This window comes from Cyprinus carpio, chromosome B10 (genome assembly GCF_018340385.1).
Source record: "Cyprinus carpio isolate SPL01 chromosome B10, ASM1834038v1, whole genome shotgun sequence".
In the NCBI taxonomy this organism is placed as follows: Eukaryota; Metazoa; Chordata; class Actinopteri; order Cypriniformes; family Cyprinidae; genus Cyprinus; species Cyprinus carpio.
Genome location: NC_056606.1, coordinates 4,407,755 through 4,427,922, shown reverse-complemented (window position 1 = coordinate 4,427,922; position 20,168 = coordinate 4,407,755). Strand labels below are relative to the sequence as shown.

Below are 20,168 nucleotides of genomic sequence, written 5' to 3'. Positions count from 1 at the left end.
CTCAAGGAGTTTCTCCATGCGGCGTGCATGTTACTGATGAAGAGAAAGGACAAAACCTAGGGCTTAATGACTAAAGGGTAGAGTACAACTCAGTTCAAAAATGGTTTTCTTTACAAACATATCAAAAGTTGTATGTTTGTTTTGATTGTGTGTAAATCACCACACATTGTGGTTTTAGCACACCACTCGTCTAAAAACTGACAGCAGTTGATGTGTTATGTGTGAGTCATTGAGACAATGTGATTTCATTAACAAATTTATGTTCTGTTAAGCTAAATACGGAAGGTGATGCTATAAAGTAAAAATAAAAAAACAAGCAATCAACATTAAAATTCTAATTTAACAACAATCTAAAAAATGCTAAAAACACTAACAACATGGTAATCATGCTAAAAACATGCTAGCAACATGTTAATTTTGTGTTAACAATGTGCTAAATCATGTTATCAACATTCGGTCAACATCTATCTAATCTATCTAAAATTTCAAACTTTAAGCTTTTACAAGTGATTCAAACTTTCAGGCTTGGCTTTCTCAAGCCAACTTCAAAGTTTGTTCACAAACTTTACTAATCTATTTAAGCTTTGTTGGTTTTGTTAATAAATATACAACTGTTAATTATTTGCTTATGTTAGCTCCATTAAATAATATTAATAGATAAAACTTTTGATTGTAAAAATGTATTAATAAATGTTAAAATTAACGTTAACAATAATAAATGCTTTAGAAGAATTTTGTTTGTTCATGAGGACTAATGTAGTATATAATGTCAATTAATGGAACCTAGTTGTAAAGAAGAAGAACCAGACTTGTGATTAAGTTATTAAATGGTCATAACTTTCACTTTAATTTTATCACTTTAATTTGGCAATACTTTTCCGCTGTTAATGAATTAAATGATCTCTCCTGAGTCTTGTTGTGAGGTTTAGTGACTTCAGCTCTCGGATTGTGGCGATGTTTCCTGCATTTACTTTGCTTTTCCTCAGGTTTTAGATGCATCCGTTTGCCATAAACCGATGCCTTCCAGGCAAATCCCAGCTGCATTGACAGATGTATCCTGTCAGTTACGCTATTTGTTTAAAATGTTTACAGTCTGTTGATACAAGGCTCCCCGAGGCCGTATTTCAGATAGTGGACCTTTTTCATTTGACGTCATTACCCAGAATGTCCTGAGCAATTAATGAATGTGAATGGACTTGCAAAACAACTTCCTTGACGTCGTCAGAGCTGTTCAAATCAGCTATCATTCATGCGAACACCATTTTGTGGAGATGTTGATTCTCTGTGCTGTTTATACGGAAATATCCAACGGTCATACACGTATTGCCATGGTGTCTTGTTTGCCTATATCCAAATTAGAGTGGCTAATTGTTATGTTGTTTCACAACCTGGCTGGTTGCTAAGCAGGTGAACCATTTACACAGAATGATACTCATTAACTCTTAAAATGGCACTTCCCCTTGAGTAACTCTTGTTTTATTCTCCCTTACAGATGCCCGGTTTAGTGTCATGCCTTGGCGATCTAATAGTCACTGGAATCCTCATCCTCTTTTCTGACCACGTCCAATCAGAGATATGGACCAATGAAGGTACATTCTGCTTTTATTTGGGCCAAAGGGCTTCAGGACAGCGAGCCACGTTAGCATTTAAATTATGTTGTTGCTAGTATGTGGATTTGTATTCAGCATATGGAACTCGTCAGAAGTCTTTGTAGCATGTCTTTGTTTAGACAAAGCAGGATGAAAATATACCCAACAACTGCACCAGATAGTAAAGAGACTGTAATTTTAATCCATGAAGGGGGAAAAAAGTTATTTAGCCATTGTATTGCTACTTTGCTAATTCTTTGGAAAAGTAGATAAAAAGCACACTTTTGAGAACACCTAAAAATATGAAAGTAAGTATGTGTGTGTGTATAAGTGTGTAAATTAATATGCAAATTCATGTCCCATTTACACTTAATGGTGTCACATTAAAAAAAAAAAAGTTAAAAAAAAAAAAAATTGTTTTACGTTTTTACTCTATTCATTAAAACCAAGTATCTCAAATTAATAACTCAAAATTAATAACTCAAGGCAGTAACAATTTAAACTGTACAAACAATACATCTTATTTGTGAACTAATGTTAAGCTGTTCGTTTTAATAGTCAAATTATTTTCAGTCATCAAAGCTTGGTGAACAGTAGTCACAGAAATGGAGATGTACCTTTAATTTCACCAGGATGATTGATCACTGAAACACCCTCAGATCATGTTTTCAGGCCATTACAAGTTTTATTTTGAAATGACAAAGTGGTGATATCAAAGGGTGCGTTTGGCAACAACGAATGTACTAAAAAACGTTTTTCCTTTGCGTTTTTGAAAGGTTTTGCACACAGATGACAACATTGTCAAAACGATCCCTGTTTACATGGATCCAAAAAACAACTAAAGAAAGTTTTCCATTTTTAGTTGAAAATGTTGTGTAAACACCCCCCTAAATATATGAGTTGTTTACTTGAATCTTCCCATCACTTTGTTTATTCAGTTTAACTGTTGGATCAAATATCATCAACACAGTATTGTCTTTTAGTTTCAATATTTTAAACACGTTGAATTGTGCCTTGTTTGTAAACGATTCCGCGGTAAAATGAAGTGAACAAAGGACCAAGTTCTTACTGACGCGGTCTAGGACTTCATTAAAAATAAAGTAATATAAAAGTAAAAAAAAAAATTGAGATCATGATTTTCCCACGAATCTGAAAAAGACAAAAATGTCTAAACAAAATAACATGTAATTTACTAGAGGTTCTGAAAAAATAAAAATAAAATAAAAAATTTAATTTTAACAAAATATTTTAAGAAACATTTTAATGAATGAGTCCATGTCTCATTCATAACGACTTGTTTGGTTATCGGATGAATCAGTGTTTGTGTTTGCAGTGACAAACATTTTGCTGCCACCTACTGGTGTACCAAGATGACCAATACAATACATACAAGTGTAAAAATGCTTTGAAAATTCTCTATTTTGGTACTACAGACATCAGTATTTCTACCCAAACTATTTTATCCCAGTTCTTCTGTTGTTCAAATGTTTGTAACACAGAAATAACAGTAATGTGTGGTTAAAAAGATGTCTGTGAAGCTGTTTCATTGTACAATTACATGGCAGCTGCTCTCACTGGATCAGCGGCATCGCGAACACAGATTTTAATGTTGCATTGTGACAATCATTCTTTTTAAAAGTTTGACCAAAGTCACTAAAGTCTTTGGTATAAAGCCTGTTTCATCAGATTTTTGAAAATGTTTTGGGAAACGATGCTTTCTGATGCTCAGAAAGACTGCATTTATTTGACCAAAATACAGTAACATTATAGTATTGTGAAATTATATTACAATTCAAAATAACTATTTTTTTTTTTATTATTATTTTAACAGTTTAAAATGTGGTTTATTCATGTGATCGATAACTTCACGACAGCTGGCCACGTTAGCATTCACATTTTGTTGCTGTTAGCATTTGGATTTGTGTTCCACCATATGGATCTCGTCAGAAGTCTTTGTAGCGTTTCTTTGTTGACAAAGCAGGATGGTATTATACAGAACAACTAGAGCAGATACCACAAAGTTTTATCATGTGAACATTTTATTTTAATGCACACCAGGAACATAGCCATTGCTTTGTTTTGTGGAACAATAAACATCTCTGTTTAAAGTCCCCAGTTCTTCATTGCCCCACATATGGATTGCTCAATTAATGCATGCAGCTCTGCTCTGTGTGTGTTATGGCTGCGATTTCGCTGGCCAGAGAGGGAGAAATTTGAGAAATGTGGTGGGATTTCAAAAAATATGCTTTTGCCAATATTTCCTGAAAGCCGACATTGAGCATGAGCGTTTCGTGAGTGCAGTTAAACCCTGGGCACTGGATCGACGCCACTCTGTGTGTGTGTGTGTCTGTGTGTGTCTGCTCTTTGTTTAACGCTTGGCAGTAAATGTCTGATATAAATACTGAAATCTGACTATGCAGAAAAGCACAGTAACGTAAACACCTTGATTCTTGCTATAGAATCTCTGCAAGCCTTATAATGATGAACGGATGAAGCAGATTTTGAGGAAGCAACTCAAACTGGAGCTTGTCAAGCTGAATATAATTTAAAGACGTTGAAATACAGTCAAGCTCCCATTGCAAAATAATTGCATTATAGTCTCTGCCTGACTATTAAATATCAGCACAAAGTCTGGTCCACTTTTTAACTCATTCTTCCCAAGAATAGGCCTGACTGTCTTTTTATGTAACCAACCACAGATTTTCACTGCATTCCAAACGGGATAACTTTGCCTCCTAAGGGCACTTTGTTGTGAGAACAATCATGGATGCCATATTGAAGTGTTGTTCCAAACCAAACGGGCCCTTTCAGAACTGTTTGACACATTTTGGTCCCATAATTCTTTGTGCAGTTTTAATTTATGACACAAGATGATGCAGAAGAGCGTTCCAAAGAACAGCTTTCTTCCTTTCAAAACTCTCACTCTGAAGGGTAAATGCTTTTAAGTGATTCGAGCAGATGGGATGAGCCCTTCAGATTGGAACGCAGCCTTTGTTTTTTTCGTTCTGTAAAGGGAAGGGTTTATTTGAAATTATTGATAATAACAGGCTGAATGCTACTGTTAGATGTTATTTATTTATTTATTTATTTTTCCTACAAATATATCATAGTCTGCTATTAAATTATTCCTAGGAATCACCCCCCCCCCCCCCAAAAAAAAAAGTTTGGATTTTGAAATGTCTGAAAATTAGAAAAAAAAAAACACTTATGAAGTATATACTGTATGTTAATTATATATTGTTTGTAATAAAACTAAAAGTATGACAATCCTTTAAAATTTTGATACAAAATACACAAAGAGATTACAAATACACATAAATATACACAACCGTTAAAAAAGTTTGCATTCTTTATGGTTTTTGCAAGAAGTCTATCTCCACAAAAATCTGTGTAATTGATTTTTTTTTATATTTTATTTATTTACATTTTTATGTGTATATTTCTATATTTCTATTTATTTCTATATTATATATGAGAAACTATTAGTTATTGTATTTACAGCTGTTAGTTAATTATTTAATTGATATTTTCTGTAGTATTTCGTTCCACATTAAGTTTCTTTTTTAAACAAAATGTTTATTAGCCTACATATATGGAAATCTTTTGGGTATATGCATATACAAACCGTTCTTTTTTTTTTTTTTTTTTTTTTTTTTTTTTGAGACCTACACCAATATGCTCGTAACATGCAAATCAGCAACAAATCAAATAAACAAACATTTCCAGACACATTACGGTTTTAATTTTACATGTAAAAAGTTGTTTTGTATAAATGTCCAGTGCTCCCATGAAATCTCAGCTCTGTTGGCTGGTTGATAACGTATCACTTGATGAAATGTCTCTTGTCACTTCAGGAATAGCACAGCTCTCATGTCTCCTGCTTTCAGTTTCAGACGTCCAGTACGGTGGACTGGGCTCCAGGGTCACGCTCACATGTGGAGGCGCTCACGGCGGGTACGTTCTCCTGTCTATATTAAGCTCCATTAGACTCCAGAGCTAAGCTTTCCTGTAAGGAGTGATAATAGTGTGCTTAACCACCCTCTGTAGGGGCACGGGGCCAGTCCTTACAGGGTTTGGACACATCGAGGCTATTTACTGTGGGTAGGGGGGCTTGAATCCCCAGCCTCAGATTTTGGCAAGCCTTGTGTTTCATATAAATGTGTATTTCCTGCCAGTAAAGACACTGTCCAAGAGAATCCAGGGGCCAAAAACAAGATTTGCACAACCCACGAATGAGTAACACAATACGCAGGTCCAGTTGACGTTGATAGCAGTTATTTTGTGGGCCTGTCTTTGATTAGAGCAGGTTTGCGAGGAAAGCAGGTGAAGGTTGTTGTTGACTGAGTTGTGGATGGGTTCGCAGGTCTCCGGTGGAATGGCGGTTCAATGGGAGCTCAGTACCGACGGGGCAAACACACAAGGGCTCGCTTACGCTACTGAACACCACACACTCGATGGAAGGCAACTACAGCTGCCATGATGAACGAGGAACTTTACTGCAGTCCATCAAACTACGGCTGGGCCGTAAGTCCGCTTCAACCATACAAGAGTCCTTTGTTTCGTGTTTTGACTCACAATGTGATTCATTTGTTAAAATATTTGAGAATAAGGGTTTAAAGAATTGCTACCCTTAGGACAGATGCCATATTTAATTTAGTGTTAATGAAACATAAGCCCCAAAGGATAGATTTGTTGTACCTTGTGCCTTGGCATCCATTACTAAGACCAAAAAAAATAAAAATACATCATTTGTTGGAGTGTTTTTGGGGGCCATGCTATGCCTGATGAAATATTCATTTTCACTGAAATAGTTTTACTTTAACTTTTCTTTTTCTTTCTTTCTTTTTCTTTCTTTCCAGCCACATCCATCCTCATTATTTCTCTCTTTCTTTCTTTCCTTCTTTCTTTCTTTCTTTCTTTCTTTTTTCACGATTTGTATGTTTCATTTATAAATATTCATTTATTATTTATTCATTTATTTATATATGCTCTTATTAAAGTATGCTTTTGTATATTCCTGTATTTATTTATTTATTTATGCTTGTATTTATTTGTAAGTTTTTAATTATGCTTGTATTATTGTTATTGTTAATAATAATAATAATAATAATAATAATAATAATTGTTTGTTTATTTTGTACTTTAATATATTTATTTGTTTAATTATATATTTATATTAAGATTAAATAAAAAAAAATGTTTTTATGTATACTTTTTTTTAAGAAAGTGCAAATCTATATGATTTTTCTGTCAGTCAGCATTTTTTGTACAAGTGCTCTTGACTGTCCTTAAGTTGTATTGAAGCAGGACATTCCTTCCTAACACCGTGTGACAAATTGAACAGACTATATGTTTATCCCTCACAGCCTTGTTTTCATTAGCTTTGAATTTAACATGGCATCTACCACGACTACGTTCCATTGCTTCTGATTGAAAATGTCATCTTAAGAACATTGTTGGCTTAAACCAACAAAAGTGTTGTAGCAACATAAACATAATGGATCTGATAAACTTTGAATCATGCTCTTGACTCATTGGAAATCTAATCTCAGAAGTGCACATGTGTGCTTGAAGCCGCTAAAAAGGTGCTTCTATGGAAAAGTGTTTAAAGTCAAATTAAACTTGTTTTAAATCATTCAGTTTTAAAGAAGCTTTAACGAAGTACACTCACTGACAGTGGTATTGACATTGACAACTGAAATACTGGTATCTGTAATTGTACACGTCTCATAGTTTCTCTGAAATGCTGGAAATGTTCTAGTAAAAAGGAAGCCCTTTGTGCCCTGGGAGATTTAGAAAGTGTGCAGTTGTACGCCCTTGCTGTTTAACTCAGGGCACTTCCTCTGACAGGAAGTCGCTGCATCACAGCTCCACAGTTTCCTGAGAGGAAGGGTGAGATTGCTGCTTCTAGCGTGTGTGTGTGTGAGTTCAGTGTAGCGTATCACATTCCCTTCCCTCATGTTCTTGAAGGCAGCACTTGAGTTGAACAGCTGTCTTGTGTAGTCTGTCTGTTTGGGTGTTCACAGATAAAGTCTCATGAGATATTCAGTGTCTTCTTCTTCTTTTAGATCCGCCTCATTTCGTCAGAGTTTCTTGTCGTGTGCCGAATCATATGAACATCTACTGCTCCTGGGTACAAACTAAGACAACACACCTGCCCACGATATACACAACCTCCTACAGGTGCACTCTCATCTCCATTCGTGAATAATAATAATTGTATAAAATATTGATTTAAACACCTTCCTTCACTGTTCTGCTGTTTTCTGCAGTGTTAATAAAGCCAGGGAGGTGGATCCCTGCAAGCAGGAGCACATTGGGGTGAATGAGTGTATGATTACTAACCCACCGTTCTGGACCTCAAAGGTCCTGGTGAACATCACCGAAATCAACCCTCTGGGATCCAACTCCACCATCATCCAGATAGATGTTCATGAACTCTGTGAGTTTGCCTTCATACTGTTAGCAAGTTCATTGAATCCTTTCATGTATTCTGATTTATGTTATAAGAGAAATGTATTCACACATGTCCACTTCCCCACCTCCACAAGTATTGAGGACTGTTAAAAGGCTTTCTTTAAAGCTTTCTTCAGCTCTTTTAGAGTAGCATTTGAATCTTTTGTTCTGTTTTATGTAATAAGAATGCATGTCTGTGATTGTGTGTTTTCAGTGAAGCCGGATCCTCCCGAGGACGTCCGAGTTCTTCAGGTGGAAGGTCAGCCCACTCAGTTACTGGTGCAGTGGAGTTGTCCTTCATCCTGGCCGGCTAAAATCCTGCCCGCTTTTCCCTTAACCTTCTCACTGCGCTACCGGCCGATCGGCTCCAGCTACTGGTCGACAGTAAGAACCTTATACAAACAATCATTACTTATTAATTAGATTGATTGTGCGTGTTGCAGAAGATATTTTGAAGAATGTTGATAGCCATTGACTTCCATAGTGTTGGAAGCATACTATGGAAGTCAGTCAAGACTTTGGTTACCAACATTCTTCAAAATATCTTCTTTTGTGTTCAACAGAAGAAAGAAATTCATACAGATTTGGAACAACATGAGAGTGAGTAAATGATGACAGATTTTTTTTTTTTTTTTTTCAATCATCCCTTTAAATTCTGAGTAATTATTTTCTGTCATCGTTTACGCACCTTCACGTTGTTCAAACCTTAATTTAACCTAAAAGACAATATTTTTTGTCAATATAATGAAATTCATTGTGGTCCAAAACAACACTGGAACCCATTTGTCTTTCATTGTATGAAGAAAAGGTCATTTTCTTGGTTAACAACCAACATGCAACCCTCATATCATATGAGTCTTCAATAAACAGTCCTGTAGTCCAGCCCTCTCTGCACACACTCACACACACATACACACACTCACACACAGTGTTGTCTTATCTCAGAGCCCCACAGTCATCTCTGCATGGGCTGATCTTATCTGCTTTCACCAGGCTGCTTGGCCTTACATCAGACAACCAGATGTTGGCTGTCTCCAGATCTGTGTGTGTGTGTGTGCATGTGTGTGTGTGTTTGTGTGTGTGTGTGTGTGTGTGTGTGTGTGCGTGTGTGTGTGCGTGTGCGTGTGTTTTTGTTTTTTTGTGTGTGTGTGTGTGTGTGCGTGTGTGTGTGTGTGTGTGTGTGTGTGTGTGTGTGTTGCCAGCACAGTAAGGGTTGGTTTTGCTTTATAGAAAAAATATCAAGCCAGTAATAAACATGCTAATGCTTTTTGTAAAATAAATTAATGAATAAATAATAAATGTAGCATTTGTTCATTAGTTAAAAAAAAAATGTTCATGAATGACAGTATGTACTTGTGATGTGTGTGTGTGTGTACATAATCCAAGACCTTAATGGTCCTGGTTATCATTCATATCATAATAAATTCATATGATTTATTTCATGACAGTATTACATGTCATACATTCATTCATTCATTCATTCATGCATTCATACATTAATTCATTCATTCATGCATTCATACATACATTCATTCATTCATTCATATATTCGTTCATGCATTCATTCATTCCTTCATCCATTCATATATTCATTCATTCATTCATGCATTTAATCATTCATTCCTTCATTCATTCATTCATTCATTCATTCATTCATTCATTCATTCATTCATTCAATCAATCAATCATTCATTCATTCATTCATTCAATCAATCAATCAATCAATCATTCATTCATAAATTCATTCATTCATACATCATTCATTCATTCATTCATTCATGCATTCATTCCGAAAGCTTTAAATGAAAGAAGAAAATACATATATATATATTACAATGCCAATTTCTTCATTCAAAAATTCAATAATTAATAAATGAATTCATTCATTCATTCATACATACATACATACCAAAATCCCAAAATTAAAAAATAAAATATATATACATATATATATATTACAATGCCAATTTTTTTATTTGATAGTCCCTATTGGACCTTATTGTCTGTCAACACTTTAAAATGAGGATCTGTTATATAAATGTGACTCTTACTGTATGCATGAAAATGACTCTTTATTATGCACCAAAACCTCTCAAGTACAGATCAGTTGAAACATGGTTGATGAGTTCTCAATACTTTGAGTGATCTGACTCTGTCTCTACAGAGTTGTGCTGTGTTAAGTAGATGTATCTGTTGATGATTTCTCAGCTGGAGACAGAGGAGAACACTAGTCTAAAGATCATGGACGCTCTAGTGGGTCACCTGCATCAGATCCAGATCAGAGCTCAGGACGCCCTGATCAACCACAGCCAGTGGAGTGAATGGAGTCATGTGGTAGAGGCCCGGCCGTGGATCCGTGAGTAAACACACACACATTGGTTTCCATGTGTTTTATAGGGACATTCCATAGACACAATGGCTTTTTTACTGTACACACTGTATTTTCTGTCCCCTCACACAAAACTACAGGCTTTTTTTACATTTGCAAACCACTTAATTCTGTGTGATTTATAATCTGTTTTCCTCATGGGGACCAAAAATATCCCCACAAGGCCAAAAATGATTAAATTATTATAATGGGGATATTTGGTCCCCATAATGTAGGCAATACCAGGCACAAACACTCATTAACTCTCACTAACGAACATAACTAGTGTCAATTAAATATGCAGTCAGAGGCATTATGCACCAATGGCATGATATGACCAGAAAATCCTGATTTTATTTTAATAGTTGTATGCAATGTAATGTTTATATGTGTAGAAATCTTAGACAACATTTTTCAGTTTGTATTATAATTATGATGCATGCATTTTTTCATTGAGCTCATATTAATGAGATGGTAACACTTCAGCTTAGGGACCAAATCTGCTAATTATCGTGCATTTACTCACATATTGGCTGTTTATTAGTACTTATAAAGCACATATTAATGTCTTATTCTGCAAGACCATATTTTAGATCCATTAATCCACCACATACCTAAACTTAGCAACTACCATACTATTAATAAACAGCAAATTAGGAGTTTATTGAGGCAAAAGGTGTAGTTAATAGTTAGTTAATAGTGAGAATTGGTCTCTAAAGTGTGACCGTTGAGATACTAGATGGAATATTTCAGTTAAGTTCCATTAGTTAATGCATTAACTTACATCATTAACAATGAGCCATACATGTATTGCTGTATGCATTAATCTTTGTTAATGTTAGTAATCTTAGTAAATTTTTGACTTGGTCTAATAATATACAACTTTTTATTTTCATAATTAATAATTGAGAAGTGCTTTAATGTACTATATATTACCCATCATCCATCAGATCCTTCAGATATCTAATGTAATAATGGAGTAAATCAAATTTTGCATCTAGCATGATGCTTCAGGATATTGGACTGTGTTCTATGGCAGATATCTGATAAATCTAATAAAGGAAGATAATTATATTTGGATGTTGGCAACTCATGGTCAGAATGTTTTTTTTTTTTTTTTGTTTTTTTTATGAAACGTGTCTTGTGGTTGAGTATGGCACACAATGCACTACGATTCAGCCGTCTTTTTACATCAGTTTTGCAGTACAAGAAAAAAACTAGCTGCAGAATAATGTTTTGTCCAGCAAAATGCACGCTGTCCACTGAGGGAAAGTAAATGAAATGATGAGCTTTGGATCGTCTAGGGGAAAACTGTTGAGGAAAACTTATTCTGACATGACTTTTGAGCAGAACTGGTCATGAATAATTCAGAGGTAGTATAAATATATATAATTATATTTGTTTTGCAATTTTAGAGCCTTGGGAAGAGCCAACCGAGGAACTGGTGGATTTTAGCTTTCCATTTTTCAACTTGTCATTTCCAGTGAGGACCACTGACAAGTCTCCAGGTATTTGCTTGAAATTTCACACTCGGCAAGTTGAAGGAATTCAAAGAATTTTGTTCACACTGCAGCGTTGTTTCTCCGTTGACAGTGTATCTTTCCACTCATAGTAAGTGAGAGGTTTTGGCAGGGGCTCGTTATACGCTTTCACAGATTAAACACAAAGTATCAGATGCTTTTGAGATCTTAGCCAGGGTTTTCCCCACTCTTAAGCGTTATCCAGATGGTTTGGGCTTGTTTGTGGTGGGCGGAGTTTTCCCCATCATCTGGCTCTGACCAATCAAAGCGTGCCTGTCTTCCCTAATGCAGTCATGTGGCAGACCAGCATGACTCAGTCTGCTCTTCATTAGCTAACTGTTTCCAGGCCATTTATTTATAACCACTTATCAGCTCAAGACTGGAATGAAGTTTGTGTATTTGATTAGTCGTGGCCTAATGGTTAGAGAGTCGGAACTCCCAATCGAAGGGTGTGTTGAGTTCTGCCGGCAGGAATTGTGGGTGGGGGGAAAGTGATGTAACAGCGCTCTCTCCCACCCTCAATACCAGACTTAGGTGCCCTTGAGCAAAGGCACTGAACCCACCCCCCAACCTCCACGGGCGAGCCCAGCATATGCTGACCACTGCTCCGGGGTGTTGTTCCACAGTGTGTGTCTGTGTGCACTGCTCTGTGTGTGTGCACTTCGGATGGGTTAACAGTGCAGAGCCCAATTCTGAGGTATGGGGTACCATACTTGTTGCTGAAGTGTCACTTCACTTTCACACTTTCACTTTCACTTTCACTTTCACACTTTCACTTTCATTTCATTTTGTTTTTTGTTGTTGCTTGTTTTTATCAGCTCAAGACTGGAATGAAGTTTGTGTATTTGATTCATAATGTACTCTAACAAGGTGTTTTTTGTTGTTGTTGTTTTTAATGAATGTGTGACGGTACATTGTGTAATGACAAATAAATAATACTTATAATTTGTTGAGCTCTTCAGAGTAGCCAGCCTTTGCCTGGACTAACTGAAGCATAAAAGCATTGCTCACACAAGAATATCTTCATTTCTAACTGCACTCTAAAAAAATAAAAACAAAAATAAGTATATTAATGAATGCAATCAATATTCAAACAAAAAAAAAATCAAAATAAAATAAATAACTATCACAACAACAAATGAAGTAAATAAAGATGGACATATTATTATTTTAATTAATGTTTCTTTCTCAAGGCTTATTTAGTTTTTGTTTCTTTTCTTTCTTTTTTAAAACTAGTTTTAGAAATGCTATAACAGTAATATTTACAAAAAATGTACAATCACTAAATAATATTTGTCTCATTTTCTTTATTTTTGTTGTTTTGTTTAATTTTGTCTTTTGTTTTGTTGTTTTATTTTGTTTTGTGTTGCTTTTCATTGTTTATTTATTTTTTGCATTGTATTTTTGTTTTGTTTATTCGTTTTTTGAGTATTTGTGTTTTGTTTACATGTGTTTTGTGTTGTTTTTTTGTATTGTTTTGTTTATTTTGAGTATTTGTGTGTTGTGCTCTCTTCGTGTGTTTTATTTGTGTTTTCTATTTGTGTTGCTTTGTTGTGTTTTATTGTTTCGTTTACATGTTTTGATTTATGTTTGTGTTGTTTCATTTGTTTTGTTTTATTGTTTTTTATTTTTGTTGTGTTGTTTTTTTCTGTTGTTTGTGTCTGTGCTGTTTTTGTTGTTGTTTTGTGTATTTGTGTTTTGTTTTATGTTTTGTGTTGTATTTATTTGTTTTGGTTGTATTGTTTTGTGTTGTTTTTTTGTTTGTTTGTTTATTTGAGTCATGTTGTTTTATTTATTTGTGTTTTGTGTTGTTTCTGTTTTATTTGTGTCTTGTTTTTTTGTGTTATGTTTATTTGTGTTTTATGTTGTGATTTGTGTATGTGTGTGCGCATTGTTTTGTATTACATTATGTTTTGTTTTTGCCTCAGATTCATCATTACACCAGAATGGAAGCCTCGGACTGATGATTTTGTTGGGGCTGTTTGCAGCGGTCATGGTGGCTGTGTTATTAACTATCATCGCACTTCTACGGTAAAAATTGTGCTTCGTTTACATTTATCTATATTTCATAACTAAATCCATACAAAGAGTTTGCAACAATTAGACAGAGACGTGAGACGATCTGTTATCTCATCTCTTAATTGTTCCCTTTATAGGGTCAGACAAAGAAAACAGGACAATGTGAAGAAACAAGAACTGACTTCCATGGTGAAGATGAAGTCCATACCGATCTAAAGTAAGCTGGCGCAGGCGTCTGACATTCCCTCCATCTGCTGTTTTGGCAATTGGCCCATCTCAGTTTAAACAGTTTGGAAGAGAAAGCATGCTAAATGATCCGTTTATGGCTACTGTGTTGATACTTTGAATATATCATTGGTTGGCTGTCCTCTATTTTTACTGCACAGAAAACAAACTCAGTCACAAATGCAGTCAACAAAACCAACTAGACTATTAAACTTTTCCTTAAATTCAAGGAAGTCCAAAAGGTCACATACACACTGCAGATTTTGTGAGTGAGAGCAACATATAAATGTGGGAGTGAATCCCCTAAATGACTGTTTCGGGTGTGTATGGAATATAATAGTCATTGCTGATGCGTGACATAAGAAATGTTTTGGCATCTTGCGGCTCTGAACAAGAAACAGCTTAATCCGATAATTCTGAATAAGTAATATTAGTGACTTGAGATGTTTTATTGTTTGTAAATCGCTGTCAACAGGCGAGTGTGTTGTTTATGTTGTTGTTGAGTCGCTGCTTTTAAATAGCACACTCTGTCTGTAGCCTAGTTTAATGTGGTTTGCAGATAGACCGCAGGACTGGTGTGGAGACAGTAATTTACAAACGAGTCAAGACAAATACCTGTTTCTGTATTTATTTTTGCATCCTACCTCAGCCAAGTTGTTCAAATAGACACCTATTTTTAAAACAATGCAAATAACTTAACTTCAAGTGATTAAAATATCGATTTGTCATGTTTATGCCAATAGCAGCTAAGGAGTTCACATTAAAATAGTGAACGTATTGTAGAAATGGCTCATTCTGTTAGTTTAAGTGAGTAACGTTAACAAAGGGGGCGGAGCTTATTGATTGACATGGAACTTAATTTACATAGGAATGGTTTTATCTATGATTGATATAAATTGGTTTTGCTGGTGTTGTATGAATGAGGTCGTATGTGAGTACAGGAGCTCTCAAAGAGGAGTGACGATCATATTCAGCTCATATAAAAACCGTGAAGCTGTTGATTAGGACAACAACTGTGGTTTATAGCACATGATCCATTTACAGTAATAGCTAACTTACAGTCGACTTTATATGAGCTTTGAATGTTGTAAATTAGTCTAGCAAAAAAACAAAGATATAGACGTAAACAGCATCTGTTCACTTTGAACTTAGCGAGTTTTCATTCATCTTTAGATCTGAATTTGACAAGTGTGAAAATGTGAAGATGTAAACACGATTTATATGAGAGACGTCTGCTCTATATTAGCCTGTAAACTTCTTGACTCTCCCACATGATGTAATAATTAATAGCTGAATGAAAATGAACATTGTCAGTATTTACTTACTCTCATGTCATTCCAAGTAAGTATGCTGTTTTTATTTTATTTTTTATTTTTTTATAAAACAGCATTCATGCTTCATAAGACATGAGGGTGGATAAATGATTCTAAAAAATTTTTTTTTTGCATGAGCTGTTCTGTTTTTGTTCTGTTTTATGTTATTTATTTAGTATTAGTAGTAGTATTTTATTATTTAAACAGAAATTTTAGGACAATATAAATATCATGTTCAAAGCAAATATAAAATATACAACAAATATACAAACCCGATTCCAAAAAAGTTGGGACACTGTAAAAAATGTGAATAAAAACAGAATGCAATGATGTGGAAGTTTCAAATTTCAATATTTTTTTCAGAATACAACATAGATGACATATCAAATGTTTAAACTGAGAAAATGTATAATTTAAAGGGAAAAATAAGTTGATTTTAAATTTCATGGCATCAACACATCTCAAAAAAGTTGGGACAAGGCCATGTTTACCACTGTGTGGGCATCTCCTCTTCTTTTTTATAACAGTCTGCAAACGTCTGGGGACTGATGAGACAAGTTGCTCAAGTTTAGGAATAGGAATGTTGTCCCATTCTTGTCTAATACAGGCTTCTAGATGCTCAACTGTCTTAGGTCTTCTTTGTCACATCTTCCTCTTTATTATGCACCAAATGTTTACTATGGGTGAAAGATCTGGACTGCAGGCTGGCCATTTCAGTACCCGGATCCTTCTTCTACGCCAGCCATGATGTTGTAATTGATGCAGTATGTGGTCTGGCATTGTCATGTTGGAAAATGCAAGGTCTTCCCTGAAAGAGACGACGTCTGGATGGGAGCATATGTTGTTCTAGAACTTGGATATACCTTTCAGCATTGATGGTGCCTTTCCAGATGTGTAAGCTGCCCATGCCACACGCACTCATGCAACCCCATACCATCAGAGATGCAGGCTTCTGAACTGAGCGCTGATAACAACTTGGGTTGTCCTTGTCCTCTTTAGTCTGGATGACATGGTGTCCCAGATTTCCAAAAAGAACTTCAAATTTTGATTTGTCTGACCACAGAACAGTTTTCCCACTTTGCCACAGTCCATTTTAAATGAGCCTTGGCCCAGAGAAAATGCCTGCGCTTCTGGATCATGTTTAGATATGGCTTCTTTTTTGACCTACAGAGTTTTAGCCGGCAACGGCGAATGGCACGGTGGATTGTGTTCAGCGACAATGTTTTCTGGAAAGTATTCCTGAGCCCATGTTGTGATTTCCATTACAGCAGCATTCCTGTATGTGATGCAGTGCCGTCTAAGAGCCCGAAGATCACGGGCATCCAGTATGGTTTCCGGCCTTGACCCTTACACACAGAGATTGTTTCAGATTCTCTGAATCTTTGGATGATATTCTGCACTGTAGATGATGATAACTTCAAACACTTTACAATTTTTCTCTGAGAAACTCCTTTCTGATATTGCTCCACTATTTTTCGCCGCAGCATTGGGGAATTGGTGATCCTCTGCCCATCTTGACTTCTGAGAGACACTGCCACTCTGAGAGGCTCTTTTTATACCCAATCATGTTGCCAATTGACCTAATAAGTTGCAAATTGGTCCTCCAGCTGTTTCTTATATGTACATTTAACTTTTCTGGACTCTTATTGCTACCTGTCCCAACTTTTTTTGGAATGTGTAGCTCTCATGAAATCCAAAATGAGCCAATATTTGGCATGACATTCAAAATGTCTCACTTTCAACATTTGATATGTTATCTATATTCTGCTGTGAATAAAATATAAGTTTATGAGATTTGTAAATTATTCCATTCCCTTTTTACTCACAATTTGTACAGTGTCCCAACTTTTCTGGAATCGGGTTTGTACATCTATACAACACACTACTGTTCAAAAGTTTGGGGTCAGTACAATTTTTAATGTTTTCTGCTCATCAAAGCTGTATTTATTTGATCAAAAATACAGTAAAATCAGTAAAATTGTGAAATATTATTACAATTTAAAATAACTTATATCTATGTGAATATATTGTAAAATGTAATTTATTCCTATGATCGAAGCTGAATTTTCAGCATCATTACTCAAGTCTTCAGTGTCACATGATCCTTCAAAAAAATCATTCTAATATGCCGATTATTTTCAAAAGCTGGTGAGAAACCACGATAAATCAAAAGAACAGTGTTTATTTGACAGAAATCTTTTGTAATGTTATAAAATGTCTTTACTGTCATTTTTCATAAATTTGATGCATATAAAATATGCATTTTATACTGACACCAAAACACTGAACTCTAGTTTTTTAAGAAAAGTTCACATTGTGTTTTTATTACAGAATCGCTGCCCTAAAAGAGTTTAATTTTGTTGTTTACCTCTAGATCTGAGAAGTTGGCCGTCTCCAGTTCGGCCCTCATAGGGCATCAGTATAGGGAATCAGCACCACTGACAGACTCCATTACCCACAATCCACCTCTCCTCACTCTGAGTCCCGTGAACTGTGAACATGAACAGTCTCCAATGTAGCACAATGCAATGGAAAAAACACAAGGATTTCCTTCCTCTTTTTATAGCAAAATCTTGGACAATGTAAAGCATATTTTTGTATTGTTCTTTTCCTTCCCATATTCCCCGCACTCCACTGGACTCCACTTCTGACACACGCTGTGCTGTGAAAGGCATTTGGCCGGACGCACGCAGCATACGGGGCATTATGGAGAAAGTGGCGAAAAAGACACTCTGTAACCTTTAGACAGCTGCTATCTTTGGAAGACAGAAGGTTGGCGAAGGAAGCGTAGTCTTTCTGTTGAGAGACAAAGACTGCTTTGTCTTTCTTCCTGCGAGATTCCTTCACAGAAAGCGCCGCCCAGAACCGGTGGACAGACACATCTGCAGTTGATTGGCGTCGTCTGGTTAGTTCCCATCCAGATGTGGCATCTAAAGCATCGAGTTCTCGCTAACAAACTCCCGTAAAATGCATTTCACCATGACATCAGCCTCGGAGTTCATGTCTTGACCGTAAACGCCGGCGACGGTTACGAACTCGCTTCAATGCCATAAATGCATTTGGTTTCTCTGGACTTTCTCTGCATTGAATCGAGACATGAATGTAAATCAGTCTTACAGCGTCACATTTGGAAGGTGATTAAAGCTGATTGTTTTTATGTTGAAGCTAGTAAATATTCACAATATTAAATTCTATTGAAGCTCATCTATAAAGTGATATCGTTAGACATTTATGCAGTTATATTGTATGATAGTTTGTATACAGCATACTGTTCTGTTGTACATTGCTCTCCAGTGACATAAAGCTCGATGCATGCGTTTTTGTAATTCTTTTAAAATGTATGATTTTATTGAATGATAAGATTTTAGTATGCATATCCTTTCTATAGGTACACACAAACAAAAATAAGAAACGTTGTCCAAAGAAAGACATAAAGTGGTTCATGTCTGGAATATGTATCTGTGGAAGCTTGTTTTTTTATCCATGGGATAAAAAAATTAATTGTGACTTTTTTTAATCTCGCAAATCGGTTTTGTTTTTTGTTTTTTTTTCGCGCAATTCTGACTTTTTTCCCCGTCACAATTCTAAGTTTACATTTTTACAATTTTCTGTATTTTTTTTTAAGTAATTGTGAGTTTATATCTCACAATTCCAACTTCTCAGATTTTAAGATATCACAAAATGTTTTTTTTTTTTCTTTTTGAGGAAAATAAGTCAGAAGTGTGAGTGAGTGAATGAATAAATAAAATAAAAAAATATATATATATTTTTTATCTCCCTATCCAGTTACACAAAAATGTTTATATATATATATATATCACATTCTAAAAAAAAAACACAAAATATATATATATATACATATATATGTATATGTATGTATGTATGTATGTGTATAAAATATATATAGACCAAAAGTTGAACTAACAATTTTTTTTTTTTTTACATAAAGACCAAAAGTTGAACTAACAATAACTGGGTTTTTAGTTTTTGGATTTTTATAAAATATGTCACTGTGATTCTTTCTTCTTGATAATTCTGATAATTCATTGAAGATGTTTGCCAGGTATTTTTTGTACATTTCTTCATGCATTTTTGCACCATTTGCTCATAACCTCTACCGTTCGTGTGCCTTAACGTTTCACCAGCAAGATGATTTGTGTTTTTGTAGTATTCATAACGCACGTGCCTATGAGATTGGTGCTCTGATAATACTTCGCTTTAAGACAGATTGTGATTGAATAGTGAATCATTTATGCATAAATCTTTTTTTCAATGTAAGAAAAAGGGCTTTTGTTTTGTCAGTCATATTTGAGACTATACTCTTGGTTTAGCCGGTCATATATTCTTCTTTCCCTGCTTTGATTAAAGTGCTCCTGCGTGTGAGAGTATGTGTTCATTTAGGCTGAAGTTTGGATTTGATAGACATGATGATCAGCAGTGTCCAGTAAATGGCTGGTTCTCAACTGGTTTTGTTTCAGGACTTAGATTTTAAATGGGACGTCCAATGCAGTACTAACCCTCATGTTGTGTTCCCGTCATTTTGACCTGGAAAGGATTTTCTTTTTCCCAAAAATGCTACTTTAATGTTAATGCATTGGACTAAAACTTGCTGACTTTGCTCATACAGGATATAACAATTTCCTCCCTCCAAAAATGGATGATTTTGGGATTAATTTCC

The 20,168-nt window shown here is 35.2% G+C and overlaps 1 protein-coding gene across 1 annotated transcript in view; it reads left to right on the top strand.

Annotated features, from left to right (window-relative positions):
- Window positions 1-19,016, top strand: part of LOC109097487 (ciliary neurotrophic factor receptor subunit alpha-like) — a 36,023-nt gene extending 17,007 nt beyond the window's left edge. Inside the window, exons 2-12 of the mRNA XM_042732164.1 lie at window positions 1,493-1,589; window positions 5,477-5,543; window positions 5,953-6,113; window positions 7,658-7,772; window positions 7,862-8,031; window positions 8,260-8,429; window positions 10,254-10,401; window positions 11,829-11,921; window positions 13,862-13,964; window positions 14,090-14,169; window positions 17,865-19,016. Coding sequence (XP_042588098.1) covers window positions 1,493-1,589; window positions 5,477-5,543; window positions 5,953-6,113; window positions 7,658-7,772; window positions 7,862-8,031; window positions 8,260-8,429; window positions 10,254-10,401; window positions 11,829-11,921; window positions 13,862-13,964; window positions 14,090-14,168 — 1,203 coding nt within the window. The 3' untranslated portion in view covers window position 14,169; window positions 17,865-19,016. The remainder of the gene's footprint in view (window positions 1-1,492; window positions 1,590-5,476; window positions 5,544-5,952; window positions 6,114-7,657; window positions 7,773-7,861; window positions 8,032-8,259; window positions 8,430-10,253; window positions 10,402-11,828; window positions 11,922-13,861; window positions 13,965-14,089; window positions 14,170-17,864) is intronic.
- The last annotated feature ends 1,152 nt before the right edge of the window (window positions 19,017-20,168 follow it).